At 48.5% G+C, this 19451-nt stretch overlaps 1 protein-coding gene across 1 annotated transcript in view; it reads left to right on the forward strand.

The window, feature by feature from the left end:
- The window catches only part of LOC100676509 (calpain-8), an 86072-nt gene that overhangs the window by 31696 nt on the left and 34925 nt on the right, over positions 1-19451 (forward strand). Inside the window, exons 3-5 of the mRNA XM_064276954.1 lie at positions 15047-15165; positions 16120-16253; positions 17188-17356. Of these exons, the coding sequence (XP_064133024.1) occupies positions 15047-15165; positions 16120-16253; positions 17188-17356 (422 nt within the window). The remainder of the gene's footprint in view (positions 1-15046; positions 15166-16119; positions 16254-17187; positions 17357-19451) is intronic.

Genomic DNA, 19451 nt, shown 5'->3' on the forward strand with positions numbered 1-19451 from the left:
TGCCATCACTCTGCATCGCGAATGCAGGTATGACTGGCGTGACTTGTAGGGACCGCTGCTAGCGTTTGTGGGGAGGGATGTTTGTGTGCAAACAGATGCATATTTTCAGGTCTTGACAGTTTTGTTTCTTTCTACAATCTTCTAATTACAGCTCCTGGGTAATGAATATTCAGAGAAACTAAACCCAAACCAAACCCACTGCCATGGAGTTGATCCCAGCTTATACTCACCCTGCAGGACAGAGTAGATCTGCCCCATAAAAGGGTTTCCTGGGCCTTAATCTTCCTGGGCCTTAATCTTGCTACGTCTTTCTCCGGCAGAGTGGCTGCTGGGTTTGAACCACCGACCTTTCAATTAGCAGTTGAGTGCTTTAACCACTGTGCCACCAGGGCTCATTCAGAAAAAGAGGGTCCTTTCTAGTCCCAAGTAGGAGAGAAGGAAATGGCAGTGGTGTTACAGAGGAGGGGACAGGGTTTGAGAGATTTTTAGGAATAAAACCAAAAGCTTTGGGAAGCAACTGGATATAGGCAGAGTGAGAGAAAAGGAATCAAATGTCTCTCAGTTGTTTGGTTTGAGCAACTGAGAAACTAGTGGTACCGATGCCTAAGACAGAAAACTTGTGGGGAGAGGCAGGAAGTGGGGGCAAGGTGGTGAGTCCTGCTTCATCAGTCAAACCTGGGGCTGGTATAGGGAATTACCCCACCAGCTTCCTAGCACCGTTTTTATTTTTGTTTTCCTACAGGCGTTGTTGTTATCAGTGTGCAGAGTAGAGCTGCTCCACAGGGTTTTCAAGGCTGTGACCTTTTGGAAACAGATCTCCAGGTCTGCCTTTCGAGGCACCTCTTGGTGGGTTTGAACTGCCAACCTTCCAGCTAGCTGTCAAGGACGTAGCCGTTGGCGCCACCTTTTTATAGGTAGAAGACAATAAATGTTTGCTGACTCACTTGCTTGGGCTCCTCTGTGTTTCGAGTTGTTTGTTTGTTTAGGTGATAACAAGAAGTTTGACTGAGGGCTTGCTTGCTGGCAGACACCAAGCCAGACACTTAGCACATACGATCTCATTCTTATCTTCATAACAACTGACAAGTAGCAACCATTTGATCTTGCAATGTAAGCAGATGCCAGTACATGAGGAAGGTCAGAGGGTGAAATAAACGTCTGCTGACAGGCAGAGGGCAAACGTGATGTGAGGACCAGGGGAGGCTGATGAGAAGACGGAAGATGTGGCTTAAGGGGAGAAGGGACAGTGCCTGAAATGTCTTGCTCCTTTCGTCCAGAAGTCCAGGGCATGTGCTCCAAACAGTGATAATCCTGTTTGCTCCTGCTTGCGAGTGGTGCTGCAGGCCAGTCAGTAATCTTGCTGGGCTAGTCCTGGCTTTGACACTGGCTGCTCACCTTGGGAGGTCACTTAACCGCTCACGACCTCAACTTTACTCACCGGGAAATGGGGGATTAGGTTCCCACTTCATCTGGTGCAAAGCACCGAAGGATTCAAATGCAGGGAGGCCTTAGAGAGCCCCGGTGCAGCGAACTAGTGTGCAGAGGCCTATGTGGTTTCAGGAATCCCATCTCAGAGCCCTGGTGGCGCAGTGGTTAGGAGCTACGGCACTAACCAAAAGGTCATAGGGTTGCTACGAGTCCTAATTGACTTGATGCCAATGGGTTTGTTTGTTTTTAGTTTGGTCTTGGAGGGTATAGATTTCCCAGGGCTTCTCTAACAAAGTATCACAAATCGGGTGGCCTAAGACAATAGAAATTTATTCTCTCGCAGTTCTGGAGGCTAGAAGCCTAAAACCAAGGAGTCGGCTGTGCCATGCTCCCTCTGAAGGTTCTAAGGAAGAATCTTTCCTTGCCTCTGGGTGTTCATTGGTTTGTAGATGAGTCCCTCCAATCTCTGCCTCCGTTGTCACATGGCCATCTTCCCGGTGTCCCTGTGGGTCCTCTTCTCTTCTTGTGAGGTCCTCTTCTCTTCTTGTGGCCCTACTTCCAAACAAGGGCACAGTCACAGGTACTGGAGGTTAGGTCTTCATGTCTTTTTGGGTGACACAATGCAACCCAGAATAGAGGGTGAAGAACTGTGCCTAGAGGTTTTTTTTTTTTTTTCTCATTTCCGTTATGTAGGACCTCACCCTGCCCAGAAACCATTGGATAAACCTACGTTAGGGTTTAGCAGGATTTGTTGAGGGCAACTTCCAGACATTGAAGGTCCATTGATTCCAAGTGCATTTACAAGCTCAAAGAAGGTGAAGGGGACTGGCGTGTAAGGCTGAACCCGAGCAGGCCTGTGGTCGTGGGCTGAAGGCGTGACGGCAGAGCTGGCTTTGAGGCAGGGCTCATGGTACACAGGGCTGAGCGTGAGCCACTGCTTACAGACACATTTCCTTTGGCTCAGTGTTGTTCGTGTGGGGAAAAGCAAAGAGACCCACTGCAGAGAGAGCCTGTGGCCCTGGCAGAAGCCCCACTTGCTGTTCCAGGAGGCACTGCAGGTCCTGTTTTGCCCTGGACCCTGGAAAGCCAGTGGAATTGCCTCTTATTAGCAGAAACCAAGTACCAGTGGCTGTCAAGTCAGCGCTGACTCATGACAACTCCATGTGTGTCAGAGCAGAACCGTGTTTTTCACAGGGTTTTCAAGGTTGATTTTTCAGAAGGTGATCGTCAGGGCTTTATTCTGAGGCACCTCTGCGCAGACTCAAACTTCCAGCCTTTTGATTAGCAGCCGTGTGTGTTAACCCATTACACCCACCCAGGGACTCCCAGGAGTAGCGATAGGCTAAGGAGATAGCATTATCGTCATCAGCAGCAGCATTGATAAAATACTGAGCAACAGTTTAGAACAGTGGACTTGTAAGAAGCCATCTTTTCCACCCTCCCTCCAGTGCAGGAAGCTTTCCTCAGCTCCTGATGTTACTGTAGTAATATTGGTTCCACCTGGGGTTCTGACTCAGTAATTCTCACGGGAGGTGATTTTGCTCCCCGGGAGGCATTTGGCGATATCTGGAGACATTTTTGGCTGTCACACTGGGAGATGCCACTGGCATCTAGGGGTAGAGGCCAGGGATGCTGCTGAACATCCTACAAGCCACCGGGTAGCCCCCACAACGCAGAATTATCTGGTTCAAAACGTTAATGGTGCGGACCTTGAGATATCTCATTCTTGTTCGATATACCTATATTCTAGGAGTTTATTAACTAAGACAGTAGCTCGAAATCTGGTTCTAATAAAGTAGTAATATGTGGTATTTTATCTCTCCCTGTTGGAGATACCAACTGCAAAATGGGCTAAATCATAAGACTTTCTTGCTGGTAGTCAAAGTATAAATTTTCAAGTCAGTTTTGACAAAATCCTAACAAAGTGATTTCATTCAGTAAGCATTTTATGCTGGATTCTGTGAAAAGGATGAAGCCAAGAGTCTGCCTCCAGAGAGCTCTCAGTCTAGCTAGAGAGATGGAAATTGTCAACAAAACAAGAGCCAAAAGCACCTGTGTGTGTGCGTGCTTTTTGAATGTAGTCAGAATGGTATGAACTAAATGCTGAGTGCTTGATGAGGCAAGTTCCCTTGCTGGACAGAGGGCAGCCTCTGTGATAGCTTGCAGAGCTTCGAACCAGTACTTCCCGGTTCAGGCATGGCCAAGGAAGCGAAACTGGAACAGACCTGAATTTTTAAAATTTGGGTGAACTGGAACAATAACTGGAATGGGAAAAATGACCCAGTGAAGCCCTGCTAGAAACCTAATCTCCCTCTTAGAAAACAAGGACAGTGCACGTGTTGCATAGCAACCAAGTCTCTTGTCCATTGGATTTTGAGCAGAGTTGGAAACAGTGGCGTCTCACTCAAAGATGGCGGCTGACCACAATGCTTTGAATGTCTGCCACTCTCCACAGTCCTTCCAAAAACCCAGTGTCACACATCGGGCTCCTGAAAGGGCTCACTACACCTCCTCTGAGTCTCCCATTCCAGGGCTTTGACCCATAATTTTTCCTGTTCCGGATCATCCAAATTGTAAAAATTCATGTCTGTTCTGTTTTCACTTCCTGGGCCATGACTGAGCTGGTTTGAACCAATTCAAAGCCCTAATTTCTTGGCAGTATGTGTGGAGCTGGAACGACAGCCATGGGTACAAAACACTTCGATCAGCCTTACATGGAAGAGAAGGCAAAGGATGCCTCCAAACACCAAACCCACTGCCGTTGTGTGGATTCTGACTCATAGCACCCCAAAAGGATGCCTCAGCTGTGATAAAATATTGAAGATGGGTTGCTAGAAAGCAAGCATGTTTTAGCTGGGTCAAGATCTTCACATTGCATTTAGACGTACAATCAGCGGAGCATTCTTTACTTTTCTTGCCTGTTCTCAGCTTGCTCTGGAGCCTTGATTTCCACAGCGAGTGGGAGGGAAATGTCAAGTATCCAATTAAAGGTATCTCTGTTTCTGCCTGTTTCAGGTTCTCACGTCTTTCGGATAAATATTTCTTATTCAATTACTTTATTTGGATGGTTTCTCGCTTCTTAAAAGAAGCGCTGGTGGCACAATGGTTAAGTGTTGGCTGCTAACTGAAAGGCTGGAGATTCAAGCCCACCACCTACTGCATGGGAAAAAGATGTGGCAGTCTGCTTCCCTAAAGATTAGGAAGCCCTATGGGGCAGTTCTACTGTGTCCTACAAGGTTGCTGTGAGTCGGAATCAACTCGATGGCACACAACAACAGTTGTCACTGATGACTTGCACGCTACTAAATCCAGTGGTCAATTTTCAGTCCTCATCTCAGTCACCCCTCCCTGATACACTTCCTTCGCTTGGTTTCCAGGACACCCATGGGTAGGCTTTCCTCCTAGCCCGGTGGTTGCTCCTTTTCAACACTTCTCTGCTGTGAGAACTATAATTTAAGGAACACCTACTATATTCCAGTTGTTACTGAACTCATTTGATCCCAAAGTACTTATTGCAGTAGGTGTTATTATTACCCTAATTATAGAGATTAGAAAACCAAGGCTCAGAGAGGTAGTATGTCTTTCCCAGGTTCACATAGATAGTCAGTGGTGGAGAAGGGACTCTAACCTGTGTTTTTCTCTAAAGGGATTATATTCCTCACTGTAATCAACCTGGAAAAGGCTCCAGGAATCACTTTTTCTCTTGCCTTTTCATCAAGACTTTCTGAAAGGAGGAGTACCACCAAGCCCTGGGCAGGGTTTCTCATTCCTCGTCATCTTCTTCAGGAAACCCAGAGCTGTCAACAACCAGTTTCTCTCCCTATCCCTTGAGAACCCTCATGACCCTCTTTTTCCACAAGCCCTTTTAAGAGATGTTGGACTGGGTGGGTGCCCTGCTTTGGCCATGAGAACTTTTCTCTGAAAACACAAGGTCTCTTCCTAACAAATAATCAAGGCAGATTCAAAGTGGAGTCCTCTGGCTCCCACTCAGGGCTGTGCTCGCCCCAGTAGCTGTGGTTCCTCTAATGCCTGCCTCCTTTGTGAGCCCGATAAAAGCTACTCCTTTTTTTTTTTTTTTTCCTTCTAAGGCTGCTCCTGGTACCCTCTCCTTTTCCAAAGTCTCTGCAGCTACAGTTTGCTGCAGTGAGACCACATTGCTGGGAAAGAGTTTCCCTAATACTCCACCTTGGGAACCTCTACTTCCTGCCAACACTGCTCCTGCTTGTGCTATACCAGGCGTCTCCTGGCTCCTTCTCTGCATTGGGTAAAGGGGAGAAGAGTGTCTATGGCTAGTCTTCTGTGCTAATCCCACTCAAGTGGGCCAGGCAGAATCCCAGATTTTCCAGGCTCAAACTCCTCTTTCTCTTCTTCTTCTCCTTGGCAACATGCATGCTTGCCCATTATTCACACACGCACTTGCACACATGTGCACGCATGCACACGCACACCACCTGCCATATATGTATGAATAATTCTTACAGATATCCCTTAGAAGAACATCTTTCTTGTATTTCAAAGCATATGCATCCTTACTGGGGGTTGCCACCATGTGTCTGTCAGTTTGTCGTACTGTGGTGGCTTGCATGCTGCTATGATGCTGGAAGCTATGCTACCAGTATTTCAAATACCAGCAGGGTCATCTGTGGTGGACAAGTTTAGTGGAACTCCCAGAATAAGTCAGACTAAGAAAAAAGGCCTGCTGACCTATTTCCAAAAATTGGACAATGAAAACCATGTGGGTGACAGTAGCTTATCACTCTATTACCAGCAATCATGACGATGGGGCGGGACCGGGCAATGTTTTATTGTTGTACGTGGGGCCACCACGAATCAGAGCTGACTCAACAGCAGCTAACAAAAACATTTGGGGAGTTGGTCGCCTCTAGATTTTTTCAGGCAGCCTCCTTTACTGTTCCAGCCCATTGAGGTTCACCTGCAAATGCTGTGACCCCTCCTTGGAGACCAGACACAGGCAGCCCACCTGGGTCTTCCAGGCTCACTAGAATATATTCAACCCAATGCCTTGAATGAGGAGAAAATGTATGTATTTCAACTGTGCCCCTGTTATTAACATTATTTTGAATCCCTTGTGGAATTTTTTCTCAGAGCCAATTAATGGGGCATACCAAATTCCCTTGTAGTCATTCTCATTCAATCGGTTAGGAAAATGTTTGGTTGCAAGTAACATAAAACCCAATAGTAGTGGCTTAACAAATAGGGGCTGATTTTTCTTTTATGATAGAAGTCTGGAGGTAAGTAGTTCAGGGCTGGTGCAGCTGTCAACAATGTGCTCAGACCTCCAGACTCACCTTCTCCTTCTGTTTTACTGTCATAACTTTGACTTTCATCCTGTGCTTGGTGCCTTACAATTGCAAGATGGCTCCTGCACCTCCAGGCATAATGTGGCCTTTCTAGGTGGAAAGAAAGGGAATGGCAAAGCGCAAAAAAGACTCTGCCATTCAACTTGGTTTCATTTTATCAGGAAATCAAAAGTTTTCTCCAAAGTCCCACTGACCTGACTTTTGCTTCGAGCTCATAAGTGAGAACTCTAACCTCTGACTACCCCTAGCTGGAGGGTATCTGGGGAGGAGGGGCTTATCCATTGTCATGGATTGAATTGTTTCCCCCCAAAATATGTGTCAACTAGGTTACACCATGGTTCCCAGTATTGTGTGGTTGTCCTACATTTTGTGATTATAAATTTATGTTAAGGAGGATTAGGGTTGGATTCTAACACCCTTACTAAGGTCACATCCCTGATCGAATGTAAAGGGAGTTTCCCTGGAGTGTGGCCTGCACCACCTTTTATCTTACAAGAGATGAAAGGGAAGCAAGTAGAGAGGGGGAACCTCACACCACCGAGAAAGCTGTGCTGGGAGCAGAGTTCGTCCTTTAGATGCTGGGCTCCTGCGTGGAGAAACTCCTAGTCCAGGGGAAGATTGATGAGAAGGACCTTCCTCCAGAGCTGACATAGAGAGAAAGCCTTCCTCTGGAGCTGACACCCTGAAATTGGACTTGCAGCCTACTCGACTGTGAGAGGATAAATTTCTTTTTGTTAGAACCGTCCACTCGTGGGATTTCTGTTATAGCAGCACTAGATAACTAAGACAGAATTTGGTACCAAAAGAGTGGGGTGCTGCTCTAACAGATACCTAATATGTGGAAGCGATTTTGAAACTGTGAAGGGAAAGAAGACTCAGAAGGAAGCGAGAAGAACTGTTAACACTGGAAAAACAAAAAAACCAAACCCAGTGCCGTCGAGTCGATTCCGACTCATAGCGACCCTATAGGACAGAGTAGAACTGCCCCATAGAGTTTCCAAGCGCCTGGCGGATTCAAACTGCCAACCCTTTGATTAGCAGCTGTAGCACTTAACCACTACGCCACCAGGGTTTCCATTAACATCGGAGAAGGCGCAGATCGTGATAAACAGTAGCAGAGGACTGGCAGCAGCAGTGAACTGGCAGCAGTAGGACCAGAAGACAGTGCTAAACAGTGCTGGAGCCACCCCAGGGAGTTAGAGAGCTGAGTGTCTGTGTGCTGGAGGCTTCCTGGCAGAGTGGGGTGCCTCTGGGCACTTATCAGTGGAACTACTGAGCTTTGGAACACTTCCCCCAGCAGAGCAGATGCAGGCATGAGGCCCAAGGGCTGAGAGGCCAAGGAACACAGGAAGCTGAGCTCCCCAGCCTCAAAAGGTATGGCCATGACCTCTGAGGTTTCAAAGCGTGGAGCCACGGCCTCTGGTGTTTCTAAGGGTGGAGTCACCACTCAGATGGACTAGGACAATAGTGCACCTAAAGCCAAGGGAGCAGAGTTGCCATCCCAGTGGGCCTGGAAGGGGGAGCTGAAGCCCAGAGCCAGGGTGCGGGTGGGGGGGGGCCTCCACTCAGAATCTGGACAGTGTGGCCAATACCTACAGTCTGGAGGGTGGGGCCATTTGTGTAAATGGTCTCAGAGGACAGATGATTATTTGCAAAGCCTTGAGGGCTAATGTAATGTGTTCTGCTGATTTGCTTGGTACCTGTTATGCTTTCTTTCCTTCAATTTCTCCCATTTGTAATGGAAATGTCTAGCTTGTGCCTGTTCTGCCAATGTAACTTGGAAGTAGACAACTTGTATTCTAGATTTCACAGGTGAAGAGGAATTTTTGGATATTGGACTTGGAGTTGATTTAATACTTTTGCTATGAGATAATGGGGTGAATGTGTCTTACATGTGGCAAAGATATGAATTTTTGAGGGCCAAAGGTTGGAATGTCATCGATTGAATTGTGTCCCCCCAAAATATGTGTCAACTTGGTTAGGCCACGATTCCCAGTATTGTGTGGTTGTCCTACATTTTGTGATTGTAATTTTATGTTAAAGAGGACTAGGGTGGGGTTGTAACACTCTTACTGAGGTCACATCCTTGATCCAATGTAGGGAGTTTCCCTGGAGTGTGGCCTGCACCACCTTTTGTCTTAAAAAACTGGAAAGAAGCACCAGGAACAGAGTGCCTTTCTTTGGACTCGGGGTTCCTGCGCAGAGAAGCTCCTAGTCCAGGGGAAGATTGATAAGAAGGACCTTCCTCCAGAGCTGACATAGAGAGAAAACCTTCCCCTGGAGCTGACGCCCTGAATGTAGCCTACTAGACTGTGAGGGAATAAATTTCTTTTTGTTAAACACATCCACTGGTAGTATTTCTGTTATAGCAGCACTAGATACTAAAACATCCATTGATATGTTTTCCAGTGTTTTTATCCACCTTGTTCCCTTTAAGGACTAAGGTGCACCTGACTCAAGCCATGGCATTTTCAATTGCCTCATATGCATGTGAAAGCTGGACAATGAATAAGGAAGACCAAAGAGAATTTGATGCATTTGAATTGTGGTGTTGATGAAGAATATTGAGTATACTTTTTTTTTTTATGGACTTCCAGAAGAATTAACAAATCTGTCTTGAAGACCTACAGCCAGAATGCACCTTAGAAGCAAGGATGATGAGACTTTGTCTCATGTCCTTTGGACACGTTAGGGGGAGGGGCCAGTTCCTGGAGAAGGACATCCTACTTGGTAAAGTAGAGGGTCAGCGAAAAAGAGGAAGACCCTCAACAAGATGGATTGACACCGGGGCTACAACAGTGGGCTCAAACATAGCAACGATTGTGAAGATGGTGCAGACCCGGGCAGTGTTCCCTTTTGTTGTGCACAGGGTCACTATGAGTTGGAAGGGACTTGAGGGCACCTAACAACAACAGTGCAAAGATCAAATCGTTATCTCCACTGAGAGTAGCCAAAGAACGTGCCACAGGCTTCGAGGCAAGTCCCAAAGACAAGTTCCTGAAATGTCCTGAGAAAGAGTAAAGGCCCATCCTCCCCAGAGGACCCTTTGAAGGGGAAAACACTCGTCTGGATATGTTCCATAGAAAAACCATTCTTGTCGTCACAGCCCATTCACACTTGATGTAGTGACTGGCAGGAATCCAGAAGTCCGTGTTCCCACTTCAGCTCCTCCTCAGAGGCCCGTACTTGCTGCAAGAGCCAGGGAGACCCTGTGAAATGTCAGCAGGGAGTCAGACGAAGAGAAAATAAACTCTCCTCCAGCTGGGCAGCCGAGTTTGATGTCAGCAACCAGGGAACCTTCTGCTGTTGTGCGTTGAATTGCAGTGTGTAGAGAGGGTGCCAGGTGGACATGCAAAAAACATGCAGGAGTTTCGGGTTCTGTTCCCTGTGGTGCTCCTGAACCTATGGTTCCCCTCTGCTCTGGGCTCCTCCCGCCTCTCCTTACATACAGACCAGCTGCCGTTGAGTCGATTCTGCCTCATGGCAACGCCACGCGTGTCAGAGTAGAAGTGCATTCCATAGGGTTTTCAGTGGCTGATTTTTCAGAAGTAGATTGCCAGGCCTTTCTTCCAAGGTACCTCTGGGTAGATTCGAACCTCTAACCTTTTGCTTACCAGCCGAGCGTGTTAACTGCACCACCCAGGGACACCCCTCCTTAACCTGGGGCCATGAGAAGAAAGCCAGTAATGGAAGTGTGTGGCTGCCCTGATGAGCCACCTGCCTCAGAGGTGGGGTGCAGCTCAGTTGCCCTGCCCACTCCCTAGGGTCTGTGTCTCTGTATTTGGCCTTCCTTGTTTCTCTCCACCTGCCTAAGAGCTTTGGGTGACAAAGGACCTTGATGCTCGCTGGTGGAGCAGAATCACCAGGTCCAGCACACGAACTTGTTGGCCCTCACTTCTCCACGGACCTGGGAATTGTTGTTGTTTGGTGTTGTCGAGTCGGGTCTGACTCATAGAGACCCTCCCTATGTACAACAGAATGAAACACTGTCCAGTTCTGCGCCATGCGCACAATTGTTGCTATGTTTCAGCCCATTGTTGCAGCCACTGTGTCATTCCATCTTGTTGAGGGTCTTCCTCTCTTTCGCTGACCCTCTGCTTTACCAAGCATGATATCCCTTTCCAGGGACTGGTCCCTGCTGATAACATGTCCAAAGTTTGTAAGTGGCTATAGGGTATTTGCAGAAGAAAATACGATTCACTGACTCATTTGGTCATTGATTATATTAGTTTCCTAGGGCTGTATGACGAATTTCCACAAACTTGGTGGTTTAAAACCACAGAAATTTATTCTCTCACAGTTCTGGAGGCCGGAAGCCAGAAAATCAAGGTATCGGCAGGGCCTCCATCTCCATGTGGTCTTGTGCTCTGTGTGGGTCAGTGTCTTCTCTTCTGTCCCTTATAAGGCACTTGTCATTGGATTTAGGACCCACCCAGATAATCCAGAATAATCTCCTTTTGAGATCATTGACTTAAGACCCCTTCTTCCAAATAAAGTCACGTTCACAGGTTCCAGGGATTAGAATGTGTATGTATCTTTTTGGGGGCCACCATTCAACCCATTGCTTACACACATTTATTTATTTATGCATTCATTCATTTATGGTAAAATATATATATAGTTTTTCTTTCAACTTTTTTTTTTGCTTTAAAAAAATTTTTTAGTGGTAAATATAATATTTGCCATTTCAGTACTGTTTCCATGTATAACTCAGGGACATTAAATACGTTCATCATGTTGTGCAGCTGTCACCGCTATTCACTCCCAGATTTTCCCATCATCCTTAGCAGAAGCTCAGTGCTCTTTAAGGAATAACTCATTTATTTTTATTCATCATTGACTGAGCCCTGACTATGTGCTAGTTGCATGCTGGAAATTCTAAGACGAGCAGATCAACGTCCCTGCTCTGCAGGAAGGTCAGAAAGGAATGGCGGGAGAGAGGAAAACGGTCACACTGGAGTAGCCTAGGAGAGTGCTGGGAGCGCCAGGAAGGGAGTGCATGGGGGTGGTGAGGCAGGTCAGGGCAGGATCAAGGGAAACTCCAGAAGGTAGCTGATGCATGGATGGAGTTTGGAATCCGATATGAGTGATAAACATGATTTGAGGCAGCCTGTGATAAGTACACAAAAAAACAAAACCAAATCATTTACCATAGAGTTTATTTCAGCTCATGGCGACCCCATGAGTGTCAGAGTAGAACTGTGCTCCGTATGGTTTTAAATGTCTGATTGTTTTGGAAGTAGATCATCACCAGGCCTTTCTTTCAAGGTCCCTCCAGGTGAATTCAAGCCCCCAACCTTTTGGTTAGCAGCCAAGTGCTTAACCATTTGCCCCACTCAGGGACTCCCTATAAGTGTGCAAGAGAAGTATAAATAAGGTCTTTAGGAAACACAAAGAAAAAGAGGTGACTTCTGGCCGTAGGGTGAGAGACATCAGGTGAGGCTTTGCAGAGAAGGGGTAAGATTCGGCAGGCGAAGCTAAAGCAAGGACTTTGCAACAGATGAAACAAGTGAGCAGAATCATGGATGTGAGTAAGACCAGGGCATGTTTTCACATATCAGGTCTGACAGGAGGACTAGATTCATGGTAGGGAGTATAATGAGGAAAAGACTGGAGCAGTGGGTTGGAGTCTTGATACCCTGTTCCAAACTCATTGCCGTTGAGTTGATTCTGACTCATAGCGACCCTGTAGGACAGAGTAGAACTGCCCCATAGGGTTTCCAAGGAGTGGCTGGTGGATTCGAACTGCCAACCTTTTGGTTAGCAGCGAACACTTAACCACTGCACCACCAGGGCTCCTTATACTCAGTTGGGAGTTTTTATTTCATCCTTAAGCAATGGAGGCTAGTTGCGGTTCTTGAGCAGAGGAATGACATGACCAAAGGTGTTAATAGGAAGAAGACTGGAGAGAGAGGAGCTGGGTTGGGGGAGGAAACGTAATGTTCTTCTACTCACTCTTTGGAAGTTGCCTTTTAATGAGTTACTGCCCCACTTGGGTCTTCTTTGGTGGGAGGCAATAACCCAGGCCTATAAAAAAAAAAAAAACTTTTCTTTTTATCCATACCTACTCTCCCCCTGATTGCTGGAGCTAATGTCACCCTGGAGCCCTGTTGCCATCATGAAGATGGTGTTTGTTAGTGAAATGGAGCCTGGTGAGAAAGGGGTTGCCTCTTCGATCGGAAAGACTTCAGAAAGTAGATGTGTGTGTGTTTGTGTGTGTGTGTGGTGTGTGTATAAGAGAGACCAGGAGTTGGAAAGAGGAGGGAGAAAGAAATGGATTTGGAACCAAATCATGAACCTCTGTTGAGAAAGGTAAGGGCAGATAGAACAAAAGGGCTTTCCAGGATGACCTGGCGATAGGGTCGTCCTGAGCCGCGATGGAACTTCCCGTGTAGGCTCCTGGGTCACAATTTATTTATTTATTTTTTTGCTCAGGCAGCCTGAGGTAACCGTGCTGGGTCCGCACCTGCAATGTGTATGCAACTTTGCCCACAGTGCTAAAAGAAAACAGACAAGGTCCTGAGTGTCTGAAAGGGTAAAGGGTCTTCCACCTGAAGATACATTGAAAAGGTCCAGATTTTTGATATGGCAAAGCTACCAGGCAGGACTTTGTTCAGCAAATCCTAGCCCCCTAGAGCTGGAGCTCTTCAGTGGAGCTGGAGGGAGGAGCTCTTGGGCCAGTATGAGGAAGCGTTCTTTCACTCAATGGGAAGCACACATAAGGACATTGAGGTGCACAGGTTGGTGCTGAATAAGCATGTAAGTAGATGTGAGAAAATTTTACATCAGTTCCAGGATGATAGATCAGTCATAGGAAGTTAAGGTAAGCAAGGGGTGTTTGAGGCTTAGGCTTTTGAAGATGACACCGAGAGAGACAGTGATGTCTTCCAAGGGAGCACTGAACTCTCACAGAAAGGGGTCTTCTTCTGCATTTACTTGAAGCCCCAGAGTAACCAACATCAAGCCGTAGGATTTTTAACCTCTCTTAACTTTGATTTCTTCCACCCCAAGTTGTGATAATTTAATGCTAATCAATATCTCAAGAGTGGTATAATCAATGAAGCATCAAGGCTGTCACGGTAGCCTCTGAAATGTGAAAGGGAGTGCGCTGATCAGACCACGTAGAGCCAACTCGCCATTATCCAAGGTCAAGAGGGGTGAGGAGCACACACAGACACACAACCCACCCACACTCTTACTGACGCCCACACACATGCTTGTGTATACACTCACATATACACACACATGCACACACACCCACACACACACATGCACACACACATACACACATGCAACCCCAACACACACTGACATACACATACGCAACTACCACACGTGCACACACACTTACATACACATATGTGTACACATGCATTCACATATATAAATGCACACATACATACACACACACATTAATTCACAAAAACACATACACGCAAATGCACACACATATATACACACACACACAGATGCACACATGCATTCACATACATACACACAAAGATGGATACATACATAGACACACATTCATACACACAAATGCACACATACGTATACATACACTACGCACACACACTTAAATACAAATGTGTCCACACACAGCCACATACACATACCCACACACACACAAATGCACACATATACACACACTTACATACACGTATGTATGTACACACATTTGCATTAACACACAAATGCACACATACACATATGCACACACACGTATGCGTGTACACACAAATGCACAATACATATACACATATATGTGCACACATGTGTGCATGTACACATAGTCACAACAAATGTACACATGCATATACACATATATGCTCACACACTTACATACATGTATGTGTGTACATGCATCAACGCACACATATATATACACACACACTCACATACACACGTTCTGGGCTGGCCGAATAGCTTCACTCTTTTCCCCGATCAGGGCTTTATCAGAGTTGCTAATAAGGGCCAAATGGACTGATTTTTATTTCTTTTGCTTTCTTTCCATTTTCTGCTCCACTGATTGGGTTCCTAGGAGATGTGAAATGGCCAGGATGTGGGGGCAGTAGGAAGGCGCAGAGAATTTCCAGTCCTGAGTAAGTGACTCCCAGAAAGGTGTTAGAAGCAGATGGCTGCCTGTGCATTTCAGACCACAGAGCTAGATCCCATGACATGACCCAGAAGGGAGGGCATGACGCAGACTCCAGGTTGACTAGGACAGCGAGGGCCAGGTAAAGCAGGGACCCTGCAGGCCCTGCCGACCAGTGTGTACCTCTCATGATGTGGTACAGGTGACTGCTGGCTTCTGGCAGCCATTGCCTCCCTCACGTTGAATGAAGAGCTGCTGTACCGAGTGGTTCCCAAGGACCAGAGCTTCCAGAAGGGCTACGCGGGGATCTTTCACTTTCAGGTATTGTGCCTTGCTCCTGCTCCTTGACACCGCTTTCCCTACTCTTGGGTTCACCCAGATCCACTGAATCGGAAATCCTGGGATTGGGGCCCAGTAACCTATGTTTTAGAAGCCCTGTGGGCGCAATGATTAAGTGCTCAGCTGCTAACTGAAAGGTTGGCAATTCGAACCTTCCCAGCGGCTCCGTAGAAGAAAGACCTGGCAACCTGCTCCTATAAAGATTACAGCCTAGAAAACTCTATGGGGCAGTTCTACTCTATCACATGGGGTCACCTGGAGTCGGAACCGACTAGAAGGTGCCCAGCAACAACGACAACCTGTTTTGGAGTCCCCGATAGTGCAAATGGTAAATGTGCTTTGCTGCTTAACCTAAAGGCTGGAGGTTGGATTCTGCCCAGAGGTACTTCGGGAGAAAGGCCTGGTGACCTACTTCTAAAAACTCAGTCCTTGAAAACCCTCTGGAGCACAGTTCTGATGTGAAACACATGGGGTTGCTGTGAGTTGGGATCAACTCGACGGCCGCCGGTTTGGGATTTTCTGGTCTGGTAACCTGTGTTTTAACAAGCCCGCCAGGTGACGGTGACGCACACTTAAGGTGGAGAACCGCTGCTTTCATGCACACACCCGTCCCCCCTCACCACTCACCCACGACCTTGAGGAAAGCACTTTGACCTCAGGAAACGTGTGTTGAGCGGCCACAGTGTGGCCACGTGCGAGACTGGGCAAGTGTCCTTACCCGCAGACTCAGAGACTGGACTCAGTGTTTCTCGCACCTGCATGCTATTTGGTATCTCTTACGTGCAAGTGTAAGGTATGGGTCCTGCTCTGACGGAGCCTGAAGTCCAAGACTTGAACGTTGCTGGCCACAGTGCCCCCTTCTGAGGTCGGCTGAGGAGCCTCGCTCTTCCCCTCGGCTTATTCCCATGAGCAGCCACTGTGTTTTCCTGTCCCCAGTTCTGGCAGTATGGCGAGTGGGTGGAGGTGGTCATTGACGACCGACTGCCCACCAGGGACGGGCAGCTGCTCTTCCTACACTCCGAAGAAGGCAGTGAGTTCTGGAGCGCCCTGCTGGAGAAAGCCTACGCCAAGTAAGTGGGGTGGTTAGGGGCTCAGGGGACCTGAGGACTCCACCTGTCCCCCTCCCAGGGTGACATGCTCATGTCTTTCCCAGCACCTGGGACCCCCATGTGCTGAAAAGAAAGCATCCCTCAGTAACTAGAAACTCAGGGCCGTCAAGTCAGTTCCGACCCACAGCAGCCCCACAGGGTTTCTGCGGCTGTAAATCTCCACGGAAGCAGTCTGCGACACCTTTCTCCAAGGAGCCTCTAGTGGCGTCAGGCCGCTGACCTTGGGGCTAGCAGTCCATCGCTTTAACCACTGCGCCACCAGGGCTTCATACTAACTAGAAAGAAACAGAAATTTGAGCCAGGAGTTAAAAAACCTCAGCTCTGTCTCACATGACCGTGTGACCTCACATGAAACTACCCAGCCTCTTGGTACCTGAGCTGTTTCCTCTTTCAAACCCCAAGGTAAGTGCTTAGGTCATTGTGAACTTTTAAAAGAATGATGAATAATGAAAAAAAAAAATTCTTGGATATGAAACTCAACGAAGTCTCCACCCTTTTCTCCGGAGTCTTTCTCTTTCTCACTGGCACTGGATACTCAAAGCCTTCTTTTGAGTTCTTTTAATTAGTTTCATTTACTGGTATCCTTTTCTGCAACCTGAGTTCCTTTCCAACGCTATTCCCAGAGCAATCCTAAGCTGGATGCCTCTCGGCCTCACCCCTACCCTGCCCCCAGACCCCAGAAACCCAAGAGCCTGGGTCAGCTCTGCAAGGGCTGCACTCTGCACTCTGCTTTCTGAAGGCGTGTGCGGCCTGGTGCCAGCATCGTCAGGCTCCTTCCAGGTGACACACTGAGCAGGCCCACAATGGGTCCTGAGCACTGCCCGCAGCCCATGTGGCCCCTCGCCGGGGTGGCTGATGGCTGTGGGTTGGACATGTTTTCTCTCTTTCCTGGCAGGCTTAATGGTTCTTATGAAGCTCTTGTAGGAGGGTCCACGATGGAGGGCTTTGAGGATTTCACGGGCGGCATCTCAGAGTTTTACGACCTGAAGAAACCACCAACCAGTCTGTATCAGATCATCCGGAAGGCCCTCCGCGCGGGGTCCCTGCTGGGCTGCTCCATCGATGTGAGCCTGGATGGCGGCTCTTTGCTCCCCATGTGTGGCGGGAAGGGATCAGCCAGGGGGAGAAAGGCCCGGGAAGGCTTTGACCCAGAGCAGTCTGGAAGCAGAGTGTGGGAGGTCGGGTCACACATTGTCCCCAGCACTTAGGAGCTGGTTAAGACCTCGTTAAAACAAACCCATTGCCTTTGAGTTTATTCTGACTCATGGCTACCCCATGAATTACATAGTAGAACTTCTCCATAGGGTTTTTTTTTTTTTGGCTGTAATATTTACAGAAGCAGATTGCCAGGCCTTTCTTCAGATTGCCACTGGGTGGGTTTGAACTGACAACCTTTGGCTTAGGAGGTGAGCACAAACATTTTGGGCCACCCAGGGACCTTCTAAGACCTAATTATTAGGTGGGGATTGAGTTTGTCTGGCTGAGGAGCCCAGTTTTCCCCCTGCTGTACAGTCCCTGGTGGCACAATGGTTAAGCCCTCGGCTGCTAACTGGAAGGTTGGCAGTTTGAACTCACCCAGAGACTCCACAGGAGAAAGACCTGGCAATCTGTTCCCATAAAGATTACAGCCTAGGAAACCCTCTGGAGCAGTTCTCTCTGTTACATGGGGTTACTATGAGGCGAAAATCAACACAGCAGCACCTGATGACAATCACAGGGACAGTCCAGCCCTTTAGCGCTGCTGGTATTTCCCTAAGTACAAGGCCTCATCCCTGGGTCCCAGCCCCTACAAGGCCTTCATCCATGGGTCCCAGCCCCTACAAGGCCTTCATCCCTGGGTCCCAGCCCCTACAAGGCCTCATTCCTGGGTCCTAGCCCCTACAAGGCCTTCATCCCTGGGTCCTAGCCCCTACAAGGCCCCTCATCCCTGGGTCCTAGCCCCTACAAAGCCTTCATCCCTGGGTCCTAGCCCCTACAAAGCCTTCATCCCTGGGTCCTAGCCCCTACAAGGCCCCTCATCCCTGGGTCCTAGCCCCTACAAAGCCTTCATCCCTGGGTCCTAGCCCCTACAAGGCCCCTCATCCCTGGGTCCTAGCCCCTACAAAGCCTTCATCCCTGGGTCCTAGCCCCTACAAGGCCCCTCATCCCTGGGTCCTAGCCCCTACAAAGCCTTCATCCCTGGGTCCTAGCCCCTACAAGGCCCCTCATCCCTGGGTCCTAGCCCCTACAAAGCCTTCATCCCTGGGTCCTAGCCCCTACAAGGCCCCTCATCCCTGGGTCCTAGCCCCTACAAAGCCTTCATCCCTGGGTCCTAGCCCCTACAAGGCCCCTCATCCCTGGGTCCTAGCCCCTACAAAGCCTTCATCCCTGGGTCCTAGCCCCTACAAAGCCTTCATCCCTGGGTCCTAGCCCTTACAAGGCCCTTCATCCCTGGGTCCTAGCCCCTACAAGGCCTTTCATCCCTGGGTCCTAGCCCCTACAAGGCCCTTCATCCCTGGATCCTAGCCCCTACAAGGCCCCTCATCCCTGGGTCCTAGCCCCTATAAGGCCCCTCATCCCTGGGTCCTAGCCCCTACAAGGCCCTTCATCCCTGGGTCCTAGCCCTTACAAGGCCCTTCATCCCTGGGTCCTAGCCCCTACAAGGCCTTTCATCCCTGGGTCCCAGCCCCTACAAGGCCCCTCATCCCTGGGTCCTAGCCCCTACAAGGCCTTTCATCCCTGGGTCCCAGCCCCTACAAGGCCCCTCATCCCTGGGTCCTAGCCCCTACAAGGCCCCTCATCCCTGGGTCCTAGCCCCTACAAGGCCTTTCATCCCTGGGTCCTAGCCCCGGGCTTTGCTACCTCCTTTTGCTAAGTGATCTTGGGACTTAGGAAAACAAATGTGATGATCTTGGGACTTTGAGATCTCTGAAGACAAGGGAAGAGGTCTGACGCCAGGGGTCATGGTCAGACAGCACAGCTGGCTGAATGAGATTCCAAGGTGGCCACAGAGACCAGAGCCTGGAGACCCTCAGCCCTGAGGCCTGGTTGTCCCCTGGCCCTCCTGTTCTTCCTTCCTCTCTTGCCCCCACCTGGTGATCTCAGGCACGCTAACACCTGAGCAAGGCCATTCTCCTCTCTGTGAAAAATCCCAGCAGGATTTGCACGCTATTGAAAGGG

Source organism: Loxodonta africana, chromosome 25, assembly GCF_030014295.1.
Source record: "Loxodonta africana isolate mLoxAfr1 chromosome 25, mLoxAfr1.hap2, whole genome shotgun sequence".
NCBI classification, from domain to species: domain Eukaryota; kingdom Metazoa; phylum Chordata; class Mammalia; order Proboscidea; family Elephantidae; genus Loxodonta; species Loxodonta africana.